Source organism: Balaenoptera ricei, chromosome 13 (genome assembly GCF_028023285.1).
Source record: "Balaenoptera ricei isolate mBalRic1 chromosome 13, mBalRic1.hap2, whole genome shotgun sequence".
NCBI lineage: Eukaryota > Metazoa > Chordata > Mammalia > Artiodactyla > Balaenopteridae > Balaenoptera > Balaenoptera ricei.
Window position 1 is genome coordinate 78,508,673 of NC_082651.1, and position 22,047 is coordinate 78,530,719.

Consider the following 22,047-nt stretch of genomic DNA (forward strand, 5'->3'; position numbering starts at 1 on the left):
ATAACTTTTGAAGACTTCTGCAGTTCTGATTGGCTTTCATTCGGTATTTTATTAATTTGCTACAGCTGGACAAAATTGAGGGGGAAGGGGCAGAGACTGAAAGGTAAGGGGAAAGTCTGAAGCCTGCGAATCCCGGAGCTCTGGCTCCCAACAGCTGTACCAGCAACTCCGTATGACTTTGCATCCGCTTTCCTGCCCCCTCCCCACCTCTATGTGCGTGAATGGTAGGGCAGAGTAAAGAGACCCTCTTAGGAGGTTGTCTGGGGCCCAGACACAGGAGCAGAAACTGGTAAAAAGGAGGGCAGAAGAGGAGGGCAAGGTGCTTTTCCCCAAGGACTGAGTCCCAGGGAAAGAGAAGATTCTGATTAAAAGTTCAAGGAACTCCTTCCTAGAGGGACTTCTGTCAGGATGAGAGAATACAGGGCTGCCTGGACCTTGGGGAGTTGGCAACTTGGGGAGACATGCGGCCATGCCCTAGGCAGCGACACAGTGTCTCACGCCCGGGGACTGCAGGGAGAACTTCTACCAGAAGGTCAGAGCCCATGAGACAGCAAGACTTGGAAATTTTTGGTGGACCCTTGGAGAGAGATGATGAGGTGCAGCAGCCATGCTGGAGGGGCTCCAAGATGGGACTTTCTGATATTAACCCAAACTCATCTGCATCTTTAGGCCAGGAAGACTTGGGGACATCTGGAATTATCTTTTAAACATTGTTCTTGAATGAAAATCAAGTGGAGCAACTTGATTTAATTCAAATCAAGAGTCAAACTAAACTATCGTCTAAAGGGAGAACTGTTCAAAAAAAAAAAAAACTTTGCCGTAAACAGCTGAGTTCTTCATACTATAGATATTGTTAGGAAAGGGAGGAGATTATAAACTTCAAGTTTTAACTCACACCATTTAGTTTCCATTTTCTCTTATATTATTTGTCATCCTACTCTCTGAAAAATTAAATTAGATAACAAGCCTATTTTTATACAAATAAAAACCTTATATTCTTACAAGAGGACATTTCAGGCTTCAGAACTTCAAAAGATAACTTAATGCATCAGATGAACTGTATCTTTGAATCTTAGAATTTTAAATTCAGTACAGCCAGTTTCTATTTCAAGTTTCCCTAATGGGTTTTCTATTTCTGAGAAATTTTATAATAACAAATACAGTTACTAAAAATAATCTCTTTGAAATTTCAGTAACCGCATGAGAAAGATGTTGCATTCTGTAGTCTCAACGTTATTTTTTTTTAAAGCACTACCATGTTTAAATAACCACAAATTGCCAAGAAGTTTTATAAAGAACTGAAGATTCCTGAAATCTCAGAAAATCATCAGCTTCTTAGAATTGAGGGAGATCTCAGAAGTCTTCTAGTTCTATCTAGTTTATCCTGGCCCCCAATTCTCCCTAAACTACCCTCAAGGCAGGGGATGTTTCTAGAAGAAGGAAATGTCCATCAGGGTCAAGTGTTGGTGATGGGGCAAAAAGGGATAAGATCTGGGTTTTACGACACAGGGGAGACTGTTCCGGTTCAGTGGGACACGGGGGTGGGAGACGGACTGCGGGGCTCATGAAGCCATTAGGGGTGAGGCTGTAGTGACAGCGTCCACAGCTCTTCTAAGAAGCTTGCATCTGAAGGGAAGAAAGAGGTAGCAGGAAAGCTGGCCTAGGGGTGGGGATTGAAAAGTGTTGTGCAATTGTGCAGTTTTTTCCTTTTTCTTTTTAAAGACTGAAGACATCTGAATGACATTAAATGCTGAAGACAGGAACCATTAGTAAGGTCAAGTTTAAAGCTATGGTAAAGAAAGGGGACAGAGTTTGAATTGAAGTTTCCTGAGGGGGCAGAAGGGTAAGGGATACATTGTGGAGATGGAAAAAAATGAAATAGAATTTTAGACAGGAGGATGAGCTCTTTCATTACAACAGGAAGCAATGAGTATAGACTCAGCTAATCTGTAGGTCTGAGGGAAGAAAGAGAAGGGAGTTCTGGTTTGATGGTGTCTGATTTCTTTGCGAAAGAAATGGGGGCAGGAGGATGGGCGCTGGAGTGTTGAGGATGGGCAGGGGAGGCTTAAAATTGCTACTGTAGAGAACAGGAAAACTGGCCAGGGAAATACAGAAAAACAGCCAGCACTGAGGGTTCTTTGGAGACCCGCAACTATACTGGGTTGGAGAGTGTCCATCCCCACCGCCGCCCACCACCCCACAAATCCATGTCCACTGGAACCTCAGAATGTAATCTTATTTGGAAATCGGGTCTCTGCAAATGTAATTAGTTAAACTGTGATAAGGCTGTACTGGATTAGGCCGGGAGCTAAATCCAAAATGAGTGGATCCTTGTAAGAAGAAGAGAGACCCAGGGAAGAAGGCCACGTGAAGAAAGAGGCAGAGATTGGAGTTATGTTGCCACAAGCCAAGGAATGCCAAGGATTGTTGGCAACCACTAGAAGCCAGAAGAGTCAAGAAAGGATTCTTCCCTAGAGACTTCAGAGGGAGCGTGGCTGCTGACACATTGATTTCAGGCTTCTAACTTCCAGACCATAAGAGAGTAAGTTTCTATTGTTTTAAGCCAACCTAGTTTGTGGTAATTTGTTACAGCAGCCCTAGAAAACTAATACAGCAAAGAATTTATTTTGGCAGTAATCTGAATGGTTTGGGAGATTTTCTCCAGCGGAGCTCAAAGCCAGTGCAGGTACAGCAAAGGCAGTCAGCTGGCGAGACCCAGGATTGCACCTCTACCAGGAGTGGGCACTAGGGCTAAGGTGCTGAGGATACTGGCAAGAATATGGTTTAAAGGATGGGCCACAGAGTATAACTGGGACTGGAGAAAAGAGTGCAGGCAGGTGAATGATTATGAATAGGGAAAAAGAATAAAGGCATTTAGGGAAGAGAGATCTTCACGAGAGTAAAGAACAGCTACAGGGGGAATAACTTACCAACAGCTGTAATATGAGACTGTCATCAGAGAATGAGATGTTTAAATTTCATGTGTAACAGGCAGAGCAAATCCAGAAGACAAAATTCAAAGTATAAAGCAGCATGGATAATGGGGAGATCAAGAAACTGAGCTAAATGTGTCATCATATACATGAAATTACCTACGCGGATGGCTTGACCAGGGATGGAGTGGAAAGCTAAGCCAGGTGCTAAGTCTCCTCTCTCCACTGAAATGAAGGCTGAGGCAGAGAATGGAGAGATGGTTTGATTGATAGCTGAGAGGAGTAAAAGTTGCTGTATTTAGACACAAAAGGCTCAAAAAAGAATCCCAAAAGAATTTTTTTGAACTCCAAGGGACATTAAGTCAGAGGTGAATTAAGAACATCATGAGGTAGTAAGATGTGACAGTGAATTGCTTTCACTTGAGAGGGCAACAGGAAAGTACCCACCCCACTGATGATTGAGATAATTTTTCTTATTTAGCTCATATTTCTCTTACAGAGATTGTACCTTGGGTGTTACAAAGTCACTCTGATATCTAACACTTTACCTTTATTTATGTCATTTAAGGAAGCCTACAGTTTTTAAAATACAGTGATGTTGGTTCCTTATCAGGACAGCGATTGGTTCTTCCTTTCCCATGGGCATCAAAAAACGTTGTTCGAAAGAAAGATCACTGATACTTCATGATGTGCTTGAGAAGCAAAGGATATCAATGAAGACACAAGACCTTAATATCAGGCTCTAGAATAGCTTAGCCAGTTCTTATGGATTCTAATCATTACAGAGGTCTAGTAACCTTAAAGCAGAAAAAAGTCAGACTAATTGCCATCACTGAAAGATTTTTTTTTTCCTTAGGCTGCATCATCAACTATGACCAATAATTAACTAGACAATTACAAGGAGAAATCCAGAGAACCTTCTAGAATACTGTCAGAGTGTGGCCATATGCCATCAATCTCTACACTATGCAAAGCAGTGATCTTCTTTAACCTTCTTGAAGACTGTGGCATCTGCACCTACAAAACATATGATATCTTGAATGGATTCATTAAAGTCACCAAGAAGCCCTCTTAAAAAAAGCCATTCTAGATATGGATCAGCTAACCAGTATAATTAACAACAAAAACAACAACTGAAACAACAAAGCTGTTTTTGGTTATATGTACTGAGGGCTGGAAAAAAGGGGGAGCAAGAGCAGGGTAGGCAACAGGCTAACAGTATAAAAAAGTGAGGTTCATGTATGCAACTGCAACACAAACTGGGGCATCTTTTTTTAAATTGAAGTATAGTTGATTCACAGTGTTACATTAGTTTCAGGTGTACAATACAGTGATTTGATATCTTTATAGACTTATTCCATTTAAAATTATTATAAAATTTTGGCTATATTCCCAGTGTTGTACAATATATTCTTACATCTTATTTATTTTACACCTAAGTTACACCTCTTAATCACCTTCCCCTATCTTCCCCTACCCCTACCACTAGTTACCCACAGATAACCACTAGTTTGTTCCCTGCATCTGAGTTTGTTTGTATTTTGTTATATTCATTCGTTTTATTTTTTAGATTCCACATATAAGTGAAAACATACAGTATTTGTCTTTGTCTAACTTATTTCACTAAGCATAATATCCTCCAGACCCACCCATGTTGTTGTAAATGGCAAAATTTCTTTCTTTTTAAATCGAAGTATAGTTGATTTACAATGTTGTGTTAATTACTGCTGTACAGCAAAGTGATTCGGTTATATATATACATGCATTCCTTATATATTCTTTTCCGTTATGGTTTATCATAGGATATTGAATATAGTTTCCTGTGCTATACAGCAGGACCTTGTTGTTTATCCATTCTGTATATAAAAGCTTACGTCTGCTAACCCCAACCTCCCACTCCATCCTTCCCCCAACCCCCTCCCCCTTGGCAACCACAAGTCTGTCCTCTATGTCCATGATTCTGTTTCTGTTTCATAGATAGGTTCATTTGTGTCATGTTTTAGATTCCACATGTAAGTCATATTATATGGTAGTCATCTTTCTCTTTCCGACTTCACTTCACTTAGTATGATAATCTCTAGTTGCATCCATGTTGCTGCAAATGGCATTATTTCGTTCTTCTTACGGCTGAGTAGTATTCCATGGTGTATATGTACCACATCCTCTTTATCCATTCATCTGTTGATGGACATGCAGGTTGTTTCCATGTCTTGGCTACTGTGAATAGTACTACTATGAACATAGGGGTGCACATATCTTTTTGAATTATAGATATACAAATAGCAAAGTTTCATTCTTTTTTATGGCTGAGTAGTATTCCATTGTGTGTGTGTGTGTGTGTGTGTGTGTGTGTGTGTGTGTGTGTGCCACATCTTTATCCATTCATCTGCTGATGGATACTTAGGTTGCTTCCATATCTGGCTAAAACTGAGTTGTCTTAATACAAGTACAGTTAAATGGCTACAGAAAGTTAGGGAAGGGAGAGACTATTTCTAGCTGATAGAATCAGGAAGCTTCATGGATGAGATGGCCACAACTAGTAGTGATCCTTTTTCTCTCACCTTCTTGCCCATTTCAAATATCTCTATGTAATAATTTCAGCAGGGAAAAAAACAAAACAAAAACAAAGTTAAAATCCTGAGTGATTATCCAAAGAAAACACCAGGTATGATATGTACACCAATACCTAGGAGCCTGAAAAATCCAATGAGTGGAAATTTAACATTATAGGCAGAAACTGGCACAGAAATGATGGCAGTTTTTGGCAAGATTTCCTTTCCTCTTTCCTCTGCATTATATTCACTTCACTTGATAATACACTGGCCTACTCTGGACAATGTCCCCAGACAGACCTAGAATTTGAGGGTTTTATCTTTCTGACCACTCTTCCCCAAGGTGAGAGTGTGACATTTTAGCAGTATCTTGTGAGATACTGTGCTGGGGTTGAGGTGGGAAAACCTGGATATAAATGGATGGACCAGTATCACTGAAATAAGGAAAAAATTCAAGTATGTACTCTCTGGGCCTTGGGTAGGGGCATTGGCAATCAGGTAGGGAATGCTGCTATTGCTGTGGTGATGCAGAAGACTACTTTTTACTGCACTTCCATGAAACAATGAAGCCTATGATCTTGGAGTTTATAAAAATGGAATTTGAATTGTGATTGCTATTTGTACCTCTATATCCATATGGCAAAGGAGGCAATTAGAAGCATCTGAGAAACTTCTGGTGTAGCTCCTCAAATGAATAATACCACGAAGCGGGTACTTTGTGATACCCGCCCACAAAGGAGCTAATTTAAGTACAAAATAAAATGAACTGGTTCATAGTGAGGTCCATCCACCACTCTTATATAATTTGGTGGATTTACTTCATTCATTAATTTATTCATTCACTTTTACTGAACAACACAGGAGCACTGCCCTAGGCAGAGAGAGAAAGAGAAACAGAGACACTGACAAACTCATGATTCTTGCCCCAAAGGAACCTACAACCTAGGAAAGAAGATAAAATATATTTGCAAATTACACAATTCTTAAGAGTGGTTCAGCTGTTGTAGAAGACTGGAGGGGGATAGATAGCACTGCCAGCTGAAGAGATCAAGAAATGATCTACCTGAGCTGGGCATAAAAGAACAGGTAGGTTTGAAGAAAGGCAGAAGAGATAAGATGGTTGCAGAAGGTGAAGAGAAGGAGTGAGGTCAGTGCAGGGCAAAGTGAGTCTCCACTTTGGATGGAGCTTAAAGCTACAGTGGGAAGTTAGATTGGGCCTGTAGCACGAGGTCGGAGAGCTCAGTAATGCTTCTTATTGTTTTTATCAGCTTCCTTTTCTCATTTTCCACAGCAACTATTCCAAACTCTCATTATTCACCTCTCTCCCCTCCCCTCCCTACCATAATCATCACATTACCACCTAACCTCTGACCTGATAGAAGAGCCTTTCATCAGAGCACCCCTCACTTTCTCACCCTTTACTCCCCAAACCAAAATATATATTCAAGCTCAGCCTTGCTTCCTGCCTCAGAAAATGAGGAATCCCCTTAAGTTTGTTTCTGTTCCTAACCCCTCCAGATTTCTCAGAAAATTTGCTCCATCATTAATCCATTTCTCTTCCAGCTTTTCCTCCATTAAGTTTTCTCAGCCTTTAAAAACACTCAACTCCCCTAGTATCCTTGATGTGGCTTCCCCTTCTGTTGACTGCTCCAGCTCTCTCTTCTCCTTTATCAGCAAATTCCCTGTAGGAAGTATCTAAACTTGCTGTCTCCACTCACTCACATCAATCTGCACTCCACTCACATCTGGTTTCTGGCACCCCCATTCCTGTGAAACTACTCTCTCTAAGGTCAACAAATACATCCTAGTGCTGTACCCAGAGGATTCTTCTCAGGCTTTATATCCAAAGATTCTATTGGCACCTAGAATTTCAGATAAGTTGCTAATGTTTTAGAAAATGAATCCATCAAAGTCCACGAGTATTGAACCTTGCAAATTGGCCAACTACTGCTGAAAAAGATCGATTTAGATGAAATCAATATTTGCCAATACATATCAAGGGACTCCCTATCTGGGTTTTGAACTTTAAAAACACAGTTTAAGGCATAGCTATTAAAGTTTGGGGTAGGTATTACGGGATGGGGCTTAGATTTTATGGCTAACTCTGTAGATCACTAGGGGTGACAGGCACTAAGTAAATAGTCCCACACACAAAAAAACTGCAGTATAAAATTATGGCCATTTACAGCCATATACAGAAAAGGCAAGATTTTTTTAAGTCAAAACCATTTGTGAAAACACAAATAAGATATTTCTCCAATGATTCTTTCTTAGGAAACAGCTTTGTAATTAGGATGAATCATACTTTTTTCCTACTATATGCCATCATACAGTCTGCAAATACCTCACTCATGGATCAAAAGAGATGAAAAAAAACATGAGATGCAATTACTTTTACTGAGTCTTCCTTTAAATTGAACATAATTAATACAGAAATCTCAAAATAAAAGACTATTTTGGGATGACTATGGTGATGGAAAGCCAACAGATCTTATTTTATCTGGGAATAAGTAGTAAACTGCTTAGGAAGATAATCAACTCTCTTAGAATACTAAGAAGGGAACAATTTACTCACCAGTCCCAGAATATTTATAGTCCTAAATACTACCTGCACAACTCCCACCATTTCTGCCTCCTTTTATTTTTCACTTTGTTAGAAGTGAGACTTCACAACAACCAAGACTACCTCTCTAACTTTAGCTCTTACCACTTAAAAGGGTGAACTTTGGGCTCCAGTCAGGCCAGTCTCCAGCACTGGATCTCCAACCCTGACTGTACTCTCCCAGTATCTTTACCAGATCAAATCCTGTTGTTCCTCAGGATCTAATTCAAGCCCTGGTTCCCTAAACTCTCCCCTTGCTCTGCCACTTCACTTCCACCCTTCTCTTCTGCCGGGTATACGGTCTCCATGGTACTTGATCACACACTAACTTTCCAAATGTGAACACAAGAAGATGTTCATCACAAGTTTTTATTCTCATGCTGTCACCAGCATGCCTTGATCATATAGTATTAACTATAAAAACAGGCTTTACCTAAGATTCAGATTATTTGCATTTACAAAAAAAAGATATTTTCTTTAGAATATCTAAATATAAACACCTTTCATCATAATTTTAATGACAATGCATACAGGACAAACTTTTTATAACATGCTTCCCATTGCCCAAATTCTGTTCATCTGTCGAGTCAAAACAAAAGTCAGTATTTCCCATTAAATCCTTCCTAATGTCAGTTCTTACCAATATCCATCCCTAAAGTATTAAACTATAAGCCTTCATTATGACTGATTTAGTAACATAAGAGGCAGCTACAGTCTACTTGAATTATTAAGGAAACTAATATTGGAACCAACATATTAATGATATTTTTACTGATCAGAAAGGTTATTAATAATTTCTTTAACAAAGATTAATTCATAAACTATTTGGAAACTTTGTTTGGATTACTATTATGAACATATTGTGGTTGTTAAAATTCTGTTCTGGATGAAAGCAAGTAAGTCCCCTGACCCAGAAAAGAATGTTCAAAGTAATTTCCATGTACTCACACCAACAGTGCGAAGTTCCTCTCCTGACTGGAAGCATATCAGGGCCAAGTGGCAGGTCTTTTATAATAACAACTAAGAGCAGTCTGCAACAGGACTAGGAATAGTTTGTCATCCAGCTTTGAGGAGTGCTAGTTAACCGAACTCAGTCAGATCTCCCACCCAAGAGCAGTGATAACTGTGCCCAGAAAAGACATTGACTAATACTTCCTTTTCTGCTATAAACTAACTCATCAGCATTGTAAATCACCAAGAGCTTAATGCAGTGAGTAAAATCTAGGAAGACTCCTTATGCCTTGACTTCTAAGAAGGTCACTGCTAAGGTTTATGTTTGACTGAAGCAGTTTTTCTTCGCTCGGATAATAATATGCCTTCCCCTCAAGCCCTATGCACACACATACTTTAATACCTGGCTTTGACACCGTGAGCCATGTTTTTCTTATTTTATCTTCTGCTAAAGGCCATTTCAAATCTATGAGGAAATGGGAAAGATGTAAATCATAAATAAACTATGAATACAGGATTTTAGAACTTTTGTACAGCAGTCTCAAAAGTTTTGTCAAAATTTCCACATGGAACCCCAAACTATTTTCAGACTACATTTATACAATGCAAGATTAAGCCAAAGAATGCAGAGTTTGGGGAGGTAATATCTATCAAAGCAAACAGTTGTTAACCTACAGATAAGACAACTCTCAACACAAATTCCTCATATTTAACATCTAAAAATTGTGTAGCACCCTCACAGTATCAAAGGCTTGTTGTTTAAGTCTACAAATAACCACGCACTGTAGATTCTTTTGAAGTGCGTTCTATATAATAAATAACAAGGAATTACAGACAGCTGTTTACTTAACTCAAGTATTTGTGAGGAGTATCTTAGTCACCACAAACAGGCATGTAACGTGAGCAACAGAGAACAACAAAGACGAGAAGAGCTCAAACAGGACACTTGCTGTTCAAAGATTTATGATGGCAGCTTTTGTTCATGTAAAATATTAGAATGAAGACAATCCAACACATTGTAGATTCCTGTTTTTTACATTCAAATGAGACTGTGCCTGGAAAAGGCACTTGATAAAACAAAGATTAAGAAATAAATGTACGTTAGTGGTTATATTTAATTTCTCTTTCAATTATTATTCCTTATGAAAAAGATGACTAAGTCACAATGAAAATTATTTGTATCGTTACTAATTATCACAAAATAAACACACTAAAATAGGCATGTTGTATGTACATGCATGCTCTGACCAGTCAGTATTCTTACAAGAAGGAGAATACCTGGAATTTGCTCCATGTGGTCAAATGCAGTACTTAGGTGCAGAGAGAATGAAAGCTATTGAGAACACATGTGCTTTCCTCTCCTACATAACTTTGTTATGAGAAAGCAGGTGAATTAGAAAGTTACTAACACACTTTCAACATCTTGCATTTCATGTAGCATAAAAAGGCCAACTTAGGATAACTGCACCAGGACTTGTTCTCCTCAGTCCAGATTCTATAACAAAGTACATTCGGGCGCTCTTAGCAATCAAATGATAAATACAGGGATGCCTATATTATAAAATATATAATAGTAAATGTAAATATAATTATTTTATATAAAATATAATTATGCAAAATAAAATGGAAAAAAATTCTTTCATTTAGAAAGCTATTCAGATAATTTTCAACATTAATAAGCAAATAACTTCTATATTTAGTTTCATGTTCCTGTGGCACTGATTTCTGATAAGAATCTATTTTTAAAAAGTGAGGGCACATGAACTTGGTTTGCATGTGCACATGCAGAAGCACACACTCACACACACCAGCAAGGTCAGTATTGTTTTAACAATACCTTTGCAATACTCAAAACAAACATCAATTTACTTAAAAACAAAAAAACAAAACGAGAAAAGGTCCTAGCAACTGGAAAAAATATAGAAAAAATATTTTGAATACGAAAAACTATAAAGCTAAAAGAGAAAGGGCATAACCTTTAAAAATATGGAAATGGGACACATGCTCAGAAAAAAGGAGAAACAAGTTAAAGCTTTAAGGCTTTTTGGACAAGCCCAGAAAAGAAAAATGATACATCCATAATGAAATTATATACTATATAAAACAAAAAGGCAGGCATAATTTCCTGTTCAGATGAACTTCTGGATTGAAGTGTCCACAGCAGTTAGATTCAGGCCAACATCTCAGCTTTGGTGAGAATAAACTTTGGTTTTCATATGAACAGGAAGCTGAAGTATAATATTGTTACATACGTTGTGCATATGCACTGAAACTCTTATTTTGCTTCAAAACAACATTATAAGGACATGAAGATTTAGTGCTTAGCTGCCGCTCGGGGAGATAACACCATGATGCCAGAGCTGCCAGCATTCTCTGCTGTTGGTTCAGCTGTCTCACTAATGCCTTCAGAGGGAAAAACTGAAAGAATGAGTTTAATGTATGTAACAATATTCTTTACAGTCAGTATACAGCCTACAGAAAGTTATCACTCAAAGACAATTCCACAAATTTTACTTACAAAGCTTCTTCCACAATTCTAAATTTTAAAATAAACATATTTTGTAAGTGTCACAGTCATCAGCATTTTTCAGTGTACTACTCTTAAGAAACTAATGTAAACATTATAACAGAGTATCAATACTTAGGCATTCTGAATGAGTAAAATACAACTTGTATATAATTTTCACTCATTTGTAAAAATGATAATCTAACCAATTGGAGAATATATATTTTGAGAATTTTTATTAATGGTGCCAAAAGACATGAACTCATCACTGAGGCCTACCTTTCACACTCGTCGGCATTTATTATAGCTGGCCGGTGTTAGAGAAATAGTACATACCCCCAGAACAAGATTTTTCTCCTACTGAAGTCAAGTGGTACAGAGAGGCACAAGGCTGCAATGACTGTCTTCTCAGGACCATCTCAGAAGCTGAAACTCGTTGAGTAGAAATACCAATAAACCAGGAAACATTTAAGAACCACAATTCCATACTGATTTTTACATGATCAAATGCCAAGAGCTTGTTCATGTAAGTTGCAAATCATATGCTTCCGTATGTCCCTTCTAATAGTATAGATAATCTGGGGGGAAAAAAAAAAATCAGCCTTACATGTATCCTACAGTGGATACTGAAGGTGGTAGGGGGCATTACTAATCACAAGTGCATGTGTGTGAGATGCTGAAAACAGCAGCTACAAAATTTGTACAAACCTATACTGAGTACCTGTGATACTCATGACACTAGGACCTCAGATATAAAAATGACAAAACACAGTATCTACCCTAAAGGAGCTCAGAGTCCAAGTGAGAGAAGGCCAAAAAAAAAAAAAAAATCACTGATTATAGAAAATATGAAAAAAGTGATTGACAAATGCCTGGAGTATGACGAGAGTAAGAAGAAAGAACCCTAATAACCTGGTCAGGAGATTGTCTGAAATGTAAAAGGCATTTGAACTGTCTTGAAGGACCAACAGGAGCTACCCAGATGATTGGGAACAGTTCAGGAAAAGGAATAGCATGAGAAAAGCATGTTCGACCTGGCTAGAACAAAGACAGGACATGGAGTTACAGCCAGAAACAAGATGAGAAAGGCCACACAGACAGGGACTGAGCTTTGGGCAGTGGTCTGTTGACCATGCTGTTAAGTATTGCAAACAAAAACACATGAATCTCAATTGTTTTCTGCAGGCCACACTGGCCACCCTCAGTTCAGAGGTAAAGTCACCTTCAGTTCCTGAGTAAAATCTCAGCAGGCTCAACTTCCCTAAGAGAAGCCTATACCCATTTCCACCTACGAGTAAAGCCCTTGGACCTGTACTTAACTCGTGATACAAAACATCTGCACAACAGATGCTTTATGAAGAGTAACCAAAACCTGTACAAACCAATTCTCATCCAAAGCTCAGTGAGTAAAATACCATTTGTGGAGAATGATTTGAAGGACATGCAGTCTCTCCATACCTTTAGAGTTAAGACAATGTTTTGAGCTCTTATGAGGCTGTTTTTACTGAACTACTCTTTCTCCTTCTGCCATTAGCCCATGTGGGCAAGCACTCTGCTGCTATGTGGAACATTTAACATTAAAGATGCTGTGAGGCTGCTGGGCACGACAGTGCACAATGTCCCCTGTGAGGAACCAAAGATCTTTCTCTCAAGTCCTTCAGAAATGGTCATGCTTTTTCCAAGCATGTGGTTTGCTTTAATCTTATGGCCCTTGTCAATGATATCATTCAGTTCCCTTATATAGAAGGTGCCAGAAAGCTCAGGGCCAATTTATAGACCCATATTTTATAGGAATATAGAGCTTATAACATATGTCTTATGTATACAATAACCTTGTAACATATAACTTGTCTATTAAATTCATCCCTTTATTGTCCCTTTACCTTAATTTTTTTTTCTTATGCCGTGGTGCTGCTGTTATCGTAACATACATAATTATGTTTGCCACTTTAAATCTTTATTGGAACATAGCAGGGTATAAAATTACAGCAACCAAGCAGCTGATTGGTTCAAAAAATCTAAAGAGCATCTTTTATATGCCAGGTCTCTGCTGAAGGCTAGGATAAAAACTGTCAGTGGACCTGACTTGATGCTTATGGTCAGGAAACTGAGAGTTATGGACAAAATGGATAATTAAACAAGTGATAATACCATAGGAAAAACATTTATATAGGGCAAATATAGTAGGAAAAGCATTCACATAGGGAACACAGAAGTCTAAGATAGCTAGGAAGGCTTCCCAAATGAACTATTATCTAAGCTGCGACCTCCAGGCTGAGTAGGAGAAGTTCTGCTATAGTGGGGAAGGCTCAGAGTACAGTACACTCTGGGGAAGGAAAGCAGTTCAGTATGTCTGGGACAAATGGTGTAACTAAGGAGACGGCAGATAGGCCAGAGAGGTAAGCAAGGACCAGGTCACAGAGGGCCTGGCAAATCATGTTAAAGAAGTAGATTTAACCTTGGAGCACTGTGAAACCCAGAAGGGTTTGCCGGGCGCTGACACAATCAGATTTGCACTGTAACATTTATTGAGTGCTTGCTATTTTCCAGGCCCTGTGCTAAGTGCTTTCTGTGCCTGACTATACTGAACCCTCAGAAGAGTCCTATAAAATCATAGAAAGTAAGCGCTATTATTACTCCTATTTTACAGAAGATGAAAATGAGGTTTAATGAGGGAAAGGAATCTAACCAGCCACACTCCTGGTCCTAGTGAAGCCAGGATTCTAACCCAGGTCTTTTGACTCCAGGGCCTGAGTGCCTAATTTAGTGTGCTGTCACATTCATTTAGAAGAAGGCTTGATTGACAATGATGATAATGACTCTGTGGTGTGAGGAATATAGGAGGAAAAGCAATTTAGGGGGAATGACAAATTCAATTCTGAACATATTGAAGTGCCTGCAGAACCTCCAAGTGGCAAAAATCACATATACGGCTCTCAAGTAAGAAAGGGCTTTTGGACCAAGGGTTTAGAATTAGGAGTCATGAGCACATGGATGATCATTTGAGCCACCAACCTGAATGACATGTCTCAGGGAGAATGCGTGGAGTGAGAGAACAAAGGAGCCTGGGAGAGTCTTATGAGGAACATAGAGAGGACTGAAGAACCTGCAAAAAAGTCATGAGAAGTGGCCAGAGAAGTAGGAGAAAAAATGACAAGCCAAAGGGAGAGCGTATTTCAAGAAGAATCAACAGTGCCAAATGTTGCTAAGAGGAAAATAAGAATGGAAAGGTATTCATTAGATTTAGAAATAAAATCTTTGTTCTTAATGGTTTAGGTGACATGGCTGTTGCTGTCCTTTTAGGAAGTAAGAGATAAAATATATTAAAATGGCTATTAATATAAGATCTGTGCTAAGTCCTATTAGAGAAGAAAAAGATATTCAGTCCAGATGTCTGCCAGCTGGGGGAAATGAGAATGGACTCTTAGAAGAAGATCATTAAAGGAAAAATAGCATTTGGAGATTAAAGAAAAGAGCAAAGCCTTGCAGGTTTTAGCCTGGACAGATGTAACCAGAGGCAAAATTCAGAAAGCATAAGGCACAGTCAGGAATAGTCCATTAATTCAAATAGGTTGGCTCATTCTGCATTAGTGGTAAAATTTAAAAAGTAGATTGGAACCATATTATAAAGTCTTCACCAAGGAATATGGAAGTAATGCACATATTTAAATGTCTTTTCTCCCTGGAAAATGCCTAATTATTCTTTAATTCTCAGCTCATGTGCCACCTCTTCAGTGTCACTTTAAGTAAAAAAAGACTAGCCTTTCTTTATGTGCTTAAGTTACTTTCTATTCATATCTCTTATGATAATGCATTTTAATGTTTCCTAAACTTGATGATACTGAAGGGAATTGGGTATGTCTTGGTACTGGCAATATCTCAGCAAGTCAAATAACGTATGTGCCCAAGAAGCATTTTCTGAACAAATAAACATACACACAATTACATTAGAGTGGTACTTTATGAAGACTGACTGTTAGCTGTGTGCAATATGGATTAGCAAAGAAGAAACAAGAGGCACTCCAGTGAGAAAGCCAGGAAGCATGAAAAGGAGAGGTAATGGGATCCCATCTAATGGGGCCATTGCGGAAATATAGGAAGTTTCTCTAAGAGATGCTTCCAAGGCAATATCATAGAAATTGGTGACCAAATTAAATGGGGCAGGGCATAAGACTAACATTTTTTAAAAACTTAAAAAAATATACCCTTGACTCAGTAATTAGATTTGGAAATATATCCTACGGAAATAGAGATTTACACATACTTTGGCATTATTTATAAGAGTGGAAAACTGGAAACCATTTTAATTTTTAATAATAGAGGCCTAATTAAATAAATAGTGGCACCTCTATCTGATGAAGCACCATGCATACATTAACGTATCATAAAAAATTATGTAAGGATGGTGAAAAAATGCGCATTATAGTAAGTTGGAAAAAACATTTTTACAAAACAAAATAGAATTTGACCCAATTTTTAAAATAAAACATGGAAAAACACAAGACTCAAAAGGCACTGGATATTTGAGAAGTGCCAGACAAGACTATGGGTGCCATTTTCTTCTTTGTAATTAATTTTCCAACTTTTTTTTTTTTAAATAAAGAAAAACTTTATTTTTTTAATAGGAAGAGAGCTAATATTGAGAAAATCAAGTCATCAGGCTATTTTGAGAGTTGTTGGCAAAAAGAAAGAAAAGATAGAACCACAATTTGAAAGGACAGATAGTTTGAGTTTTGTTTTAAGGATCAGAGAAATAAATGAAGAACTGGTAAATGTAGGAACCAGGAAAAAAAAAGAGAGATGCTTACAAAAAGGAAATCCTTGATTTATTTTTCCATTTAAACAAAACACACAGTACAGCCAAAGGATACCAGGGAGAGATCTAGGTAAGAGAGAAAAAGCCCTACAAAGATGGCATTTTTGTAGTATCTGGAATAGAAAAACTGCTAACTTCTTACAAAGCAGGAAGAACATGGGCTTTGGCATCAAAGAGACCTGAGTTTAGATCACGGTACCTCCACTCAGCAGCTGTGTGACCCTGGGCAAGCTGTTAACTGAGCCAGTCTCCTCGGGTGTAGCACAGGGCAAACCACCACCTAGCACAGTTATGAGAACTAAGTGATCTGTAAGAAAGTAGCTCGTGGGGTAGCTATGAGCCCAGGAGCCACCACCAGACTTTGATTCAGCAGGTCTGAGCCTGGACCCGAGTATCTACGTTTTTAAAAGCTCCCTGGGTAATTTCACTGCATGGGCAGCAACATGTGAACAGTTCAGTGCCTGGCACAAGGCAGGTACTTGCTAAATGTTAGATGGTTGTTTTTATGGACAGAATATAGGGCTTCTATCATTTTTCATTAAGGCTGTCATGACTTTCTTCACTGAACACAATGGTAAGATCTGTCCCAAGTGAGCTGTTTGCTTGAGTGACTGATCATCTAGAAATGGAAAGAATAAAAACATGACTCTTTGGGGGTAGGAATTAAGTTCTTCAACAATAATGGCGTCACACAACCTTCTTAAATATTGTCTGTTACTTTACAGCCAGGTCTTCAGCTCAATCAGACTGGTTTTGCCTAGCTGACCAAACACTGTGCCCTTTCTTGTATTCTTCCTTTCCTGTTCTCAGCCATACTTATTTTTCCTGCCTATCCAAATTACATATAGTCTCTAAGGTCCAAGGGAAATTCAGCTTCTTGAAGAAGCCTTACCTGAGTATTTCAACACTACATGATCTCTCTTTACCTGTGATTGTGTAATGTAATTAAGCATAATATTTTATACTGTATACCACAAAACTTGGCACGCAATTATACTGTCATATTATTTTTTAGATATTTCCATGAGTAATATTCTTATCTATCCAGGAAGATGATAAACTTCTTGAAGGCAAGGTCATATTCCATGGGGTATTTGACCCCCCACTCCCAACTACTTTAACCTAATTTCAAGTTATCTCAAATGTGCACACTTGTGCCGCCTAATGGTGAAGGTAATTATTGCATGGTTACAATTCAGTAACTGGCTTACAAAGCACATAACAGAACCAAATAATGGCTGGACCAAATCATTACTTGTTTAAAATCAAAGAAGAATAAAGCTACTACTGTTAAAAATAATACAGCAGCAGAGATGATAATGACTATATCTTTCTCATGTAAAACCTTCTTTTCTCTAAGTTAGCAACTTCCTTCCTTTTGGGTTTGGGTTAATCTTAGTACTGAAAAGGGTTATATAATCACATATTGAAATGTCCTGTGATTAGAGGTACATATGAAATAAATCTTCCATGAGATACTGATCAGTGTAATATACATTGCTTTGGGAAGATGGTAGGACACTGTGCTTATCTTTGCAGACAAAAGAAAATATTAAACTCAACTAATACTGATTTAGTCTCTATTAGGGGCAGGACAATCCATATCCTTAAGAAGGTTATGATCTAGTAAAAGTATAAAAGTACAAAAATGATGGAAATCAAGGTACTCTGGGAAAACTTTTTACCATTATTATTACAAGAACAACACATCTGTATAATGTCATATAATGGGTGTTATATTTCAGGTTAAGTGTGTGTTTTCTAAATGTTCTTAATCTCGGTGAAATATATTCTAAAGAGACGCTCAGAAACTACTTTCTTTGTTTTGCATTTTCTCTTATTCAGTGCTTCCTGTTAGGACTTCTTATCCTTAACTTCTTGATGTCTTGAATTTCTCATCTGCCTGAACTTGTGCTATTAATATCAGAAATAGTGAATTCAGTTACACACATGAGTGAGCAATGAAGATGTTACCTAATGATAATTGGGTTTTTAAAATTTTTGTTTTATATTAGAGTTTAGTTGATTTACAATGTTGTGTTAGCTTCAAGTGTAGAGCAAAGTGATTCAGTTATACATATACATATATCCATTCTTTTTCAGGTTCTTTTCCCATATAGGTTGTTACACATTATTGAGCAGAGTTCCCTGTGCTATACAGTAGGTCCTTGTTAATGATCTATTTCATATATAGTTGTGTGTATGTGTTAATCCCAACCTCCTAATTTATCCCTCCCCCTCTCCTACCTTTCCCCTTTGATAACCATAAGTTTGTTTTTGAAGTCTGTGAGTCTTCTTCTGTTTTGTAAATAAGTTAATTTGTATCAATTAAGTCCATCTGGTCTAATGTATCATTTAAGGCCCATTTTCTTACTGATTTTCTGTCTGATCTGTCCATTGATGTAAGTGGGGTGTTAAAGTCCCCCACTATTATTGTGTTACTGTTGATTTCTCCTTTTATGGCTGTTAGTATTTGCCTTACGTACGAGGTACTCCTATGTTGGGTGTATATATACTTATAATTGTTATATCTTCTTCTCGGATTGACCCCTTGATCATTATGTAGTGTCCTTCCTTGTCTCATGTAACAGTCTTTATTTTAAAGTCTATTTTATCTGATATGAGTATTGCTACTCCAGCTTTCATTTGATTTCCATTTGCATGGAATACCTTTTTCCATCCCCTGACTTTCAATCTGTATGTGTCCCTAGATCTAAAGTGGGTCTCTTGTGGACAGCATAGATATGGGTCTTGTTTTTGTATCCATTCAGCCAGACTATGTCTTTCAGTTGGAGGATTTAATCCATTTACATTTAAGGTAATTATCGATATGTATGTTCTTATTGCCATCTTGTTAATTGTTCTGGATTTGTTTTCTCTTTTTTTGGGGTGGTTTTTCTTCCCTTCCTCTTTTGCTTTCTTCTTTTGTGATTTGATGACTATCTTTAGTGTTGTCTTTGGGTGCTTTTTCTTTTTTGTGTGTGTATCTATTATAGATTTTTGGTTTGCGGCTCCCATGAGGTTTTGATATAGCAGTCTATATATATACATATATATATATATGTATATATATAGACACACACACACATATATGTGTGTATATATATATATATATATATACACACACACGTATATGTGTGTGTGTGTGTGTGTATACACACACACACACACACAAGATTATTTTAAGTTACTGGTCTCTTAATTTCAAATGCATTTCCAATATCCTGCACTTATACTCTCCTCTTCTCACAATTGCTAGTTTTGGTATCATATTTGTGTGTGGATGATTTCCTACCATTACTGTATGTTTGCCTTTACCGGTGAGCTTTCTCATTTGTAATTTTGTTTGTAGTTGTGGCCTTTTCTTTTCCGGCTAGAGAGGTTCCTTTAACATTTGTTGCAAAGGTGGTCCGGTGGTACTGAATTCTCTTAGCTTTTACTTGTCTGTAAAGCTTTTGATTTCTCTGTCAAATCTGAATGACAGCCTTGCTGAGTAGCGTATTCTTGGTTGTAGGTTCTTCCCTTTCATCACTTAAAATATTGTATATCATACCACTCCCTTCTGGCCTGCAGAGTTTCTGCTAAAAAATCAGTTGATAACCTTATGGCAATTCCCTTGTATGTTATTTATTGCTTTTCTCTTGTTGCTTTTAATATTTTTTTTCTTTGTCTTTAATTTTTGTCAGTTTGATTACTATGAGTCTTGGCATGTTCCTCCTTGGGTTTATCCTGTATGGGCTCTCTGCACTTCCTGGACTTGGGTGACTGTTTCCTTTCCCAGGTTAGGGAAGTTTTCAGCTATTATCTCTTCAAATATTTTCTCAGGCCCTTTCTCTCTCTCTTCCCCTTCTGGGATCCCTATAATGTGAATGTTGATGTGTTTAATGTTGTCCCAGAGGTCTCTGAGGCTGTCCTCATTTCTTTTCATTCTTTTTTCTTTATTCTGTTCCGCAGCAGTGGTTTCCACCAATCTGTCCTCCAGCTCATTCATTCTTCTGCCTCATTTATTCTGCTATTGATTCTGTCTAGTGTATTTTTCATTTCAGTTATTATATTGTTCATCTCTGTTTGTTCTTTAAAGCTTCTAGCTCTTTATTAAACATTTTTGTATCCTCTGTGTGCTGTGCCTCCATTCTTTTTTCTGAGATCTCAGATCCTCTTTACTCTCATTACACTGAATTCTTTGTCAGGTAGATTGCCTATCTCCACTTCACTTGGTTGTTCTTCTGGGGTTTTATCTTAGTCCTTCGTCTGGAACATATTTCTCTGCCGCCTCATTTTGTCTAACTTTTCTGTGTTTGTGGTCTCCGTTCCTCAGACTGCAGGACTGTAATTCTTCTTGGTTCTGGTTTCTGACCCTGGTGAGTGAGGTTAGTTCAGGGGCTTGTGCATGCTTTCCTGTGTGTAGAGCTGGGTCTTGTCCCTCTGGAGGGCAGGGCCGTGTCAAGGGGTATGTTTACAGGTGGCTGTTGGCTCAGGACAACTTTAGGCAGCCTGTCTCCTGATGGGTGGGGCTCACCCTGTTGGTTGTTTGGCCTGTGGCATCCAATCACTGGAGCTTGCAGGCTGTTGGGTGGGGCCAGGTCTCAGTGCCAAAATGACAACCTCCAGGAGAACTCATGCTGATGAGTATTCCCTGGGGCATCCACCATCAGTGAGCCACAGACAACCCCCCGTCTCCCCAGGAGACACTCGAAGACCCACAGGTAGGTCTGGCCCAGGCTCTTATGGAGTCACCGCTTTGCCCTGGTCCCTGTGCACATGAAACCTTGTGTGTGCCCTCAAGGAGCGGAGTCTCTGTTTCCCCCAGTCCTGTGGAGCTCCTGCACTCAAGCCCCGCTGGCCTTCAAAGCCAAATGCTCTGGGGGCTCCTCCTCCTGATGCCCTACCCCAGGCTGGGGAGCCTGACATAGGGCTCCCAACTCTCACTCCTGTGGGAGAACCTCTGTGATATAATTATTTTCCAGTTTGTGGGTCACCCACCTGGCGGGTATGGGATTTCATTATATCATGAAAGCACCCTTCCTACCATCTTGTTGTGGCTTCTTCATTGTCTTTGGGTGTAGAATATCTTTTTTGGTAGGTCTGAGTCTTTTTTGTTGATGGTTGTTCAGCAGTTATGATTTTGGTGTTTTAGTGAGAGGAGGTGAGCTCAAGTCCTTCTACTCTGCCATCTTGTCCTCATACATTTCTTCGGTAATTGGTTTTAATATGTGGTCTCCAGGCTTCCATTGGAATATTTATTTATAATGGCCATTTGTTTTAAGAGCAAGATTCTTTTTCACTTAATTGATAAACAAAAGCAGATCCCAGAAAAGATCAGGAAGTTGTGCTGGGCCCTTTCTGAGTCTTAGATTTCTTTCCTAAAATGATGATACTCTGACTAGATGACTGTGCCTGCTCTCCCCGTCATCTCAGGCAGCATCATAACCACTTCCCTTGTGACTCCCATCCCTCCACGATCTGGCCATTTAGCCTCTTCTTTCTTTTAAAATATTTTCCTTGAAGAAAAACCATCCAGCTCACTATTATTACAAAGGTGCTTTAACTAAAATCACACTATAAATATACGAGGCATCATATTACAGTAGAAAGAACACAGGCTATTCAGTCAGACCAACCATATTCCAATAACTTTGAGCTGATTCTTCAATTTCTGCTTCAGTTTTGCTCTACAGGTTAAATAC

The 22,047-nt window shown here is 38.5% G+C and overlaps 1 protein-coding gene across 3 annotated transcripts in view; it reads right to left on the reverse strand.

The window, feature by feature from the left end:
- The window catches only part of LCLAT1 (lysocardiolipin acyltransferase 1), a 204,780-nt gene that overhangs the window by 58,901 nt on the left and 123,832 nt on the right, over positions 1–22,047 (reverse strand). Inside the window, exon 6 of one of the 3 annotated variants that reach the window (XM_059943652.1) lies at positions 9,442–9,504. The exons of the other annotated variants lie outside the window; for them this stretch is intronic. Within the exon in view, the coding sequence (XP_059799635.1) occupies positions 9,442–9,504 (63 nt within the window). The remainder of the gene's footprint in view (positions 1–9,441; positions 9,505–22,047) is intronic. 3 annotated transcript variants of the gene reach the window in all.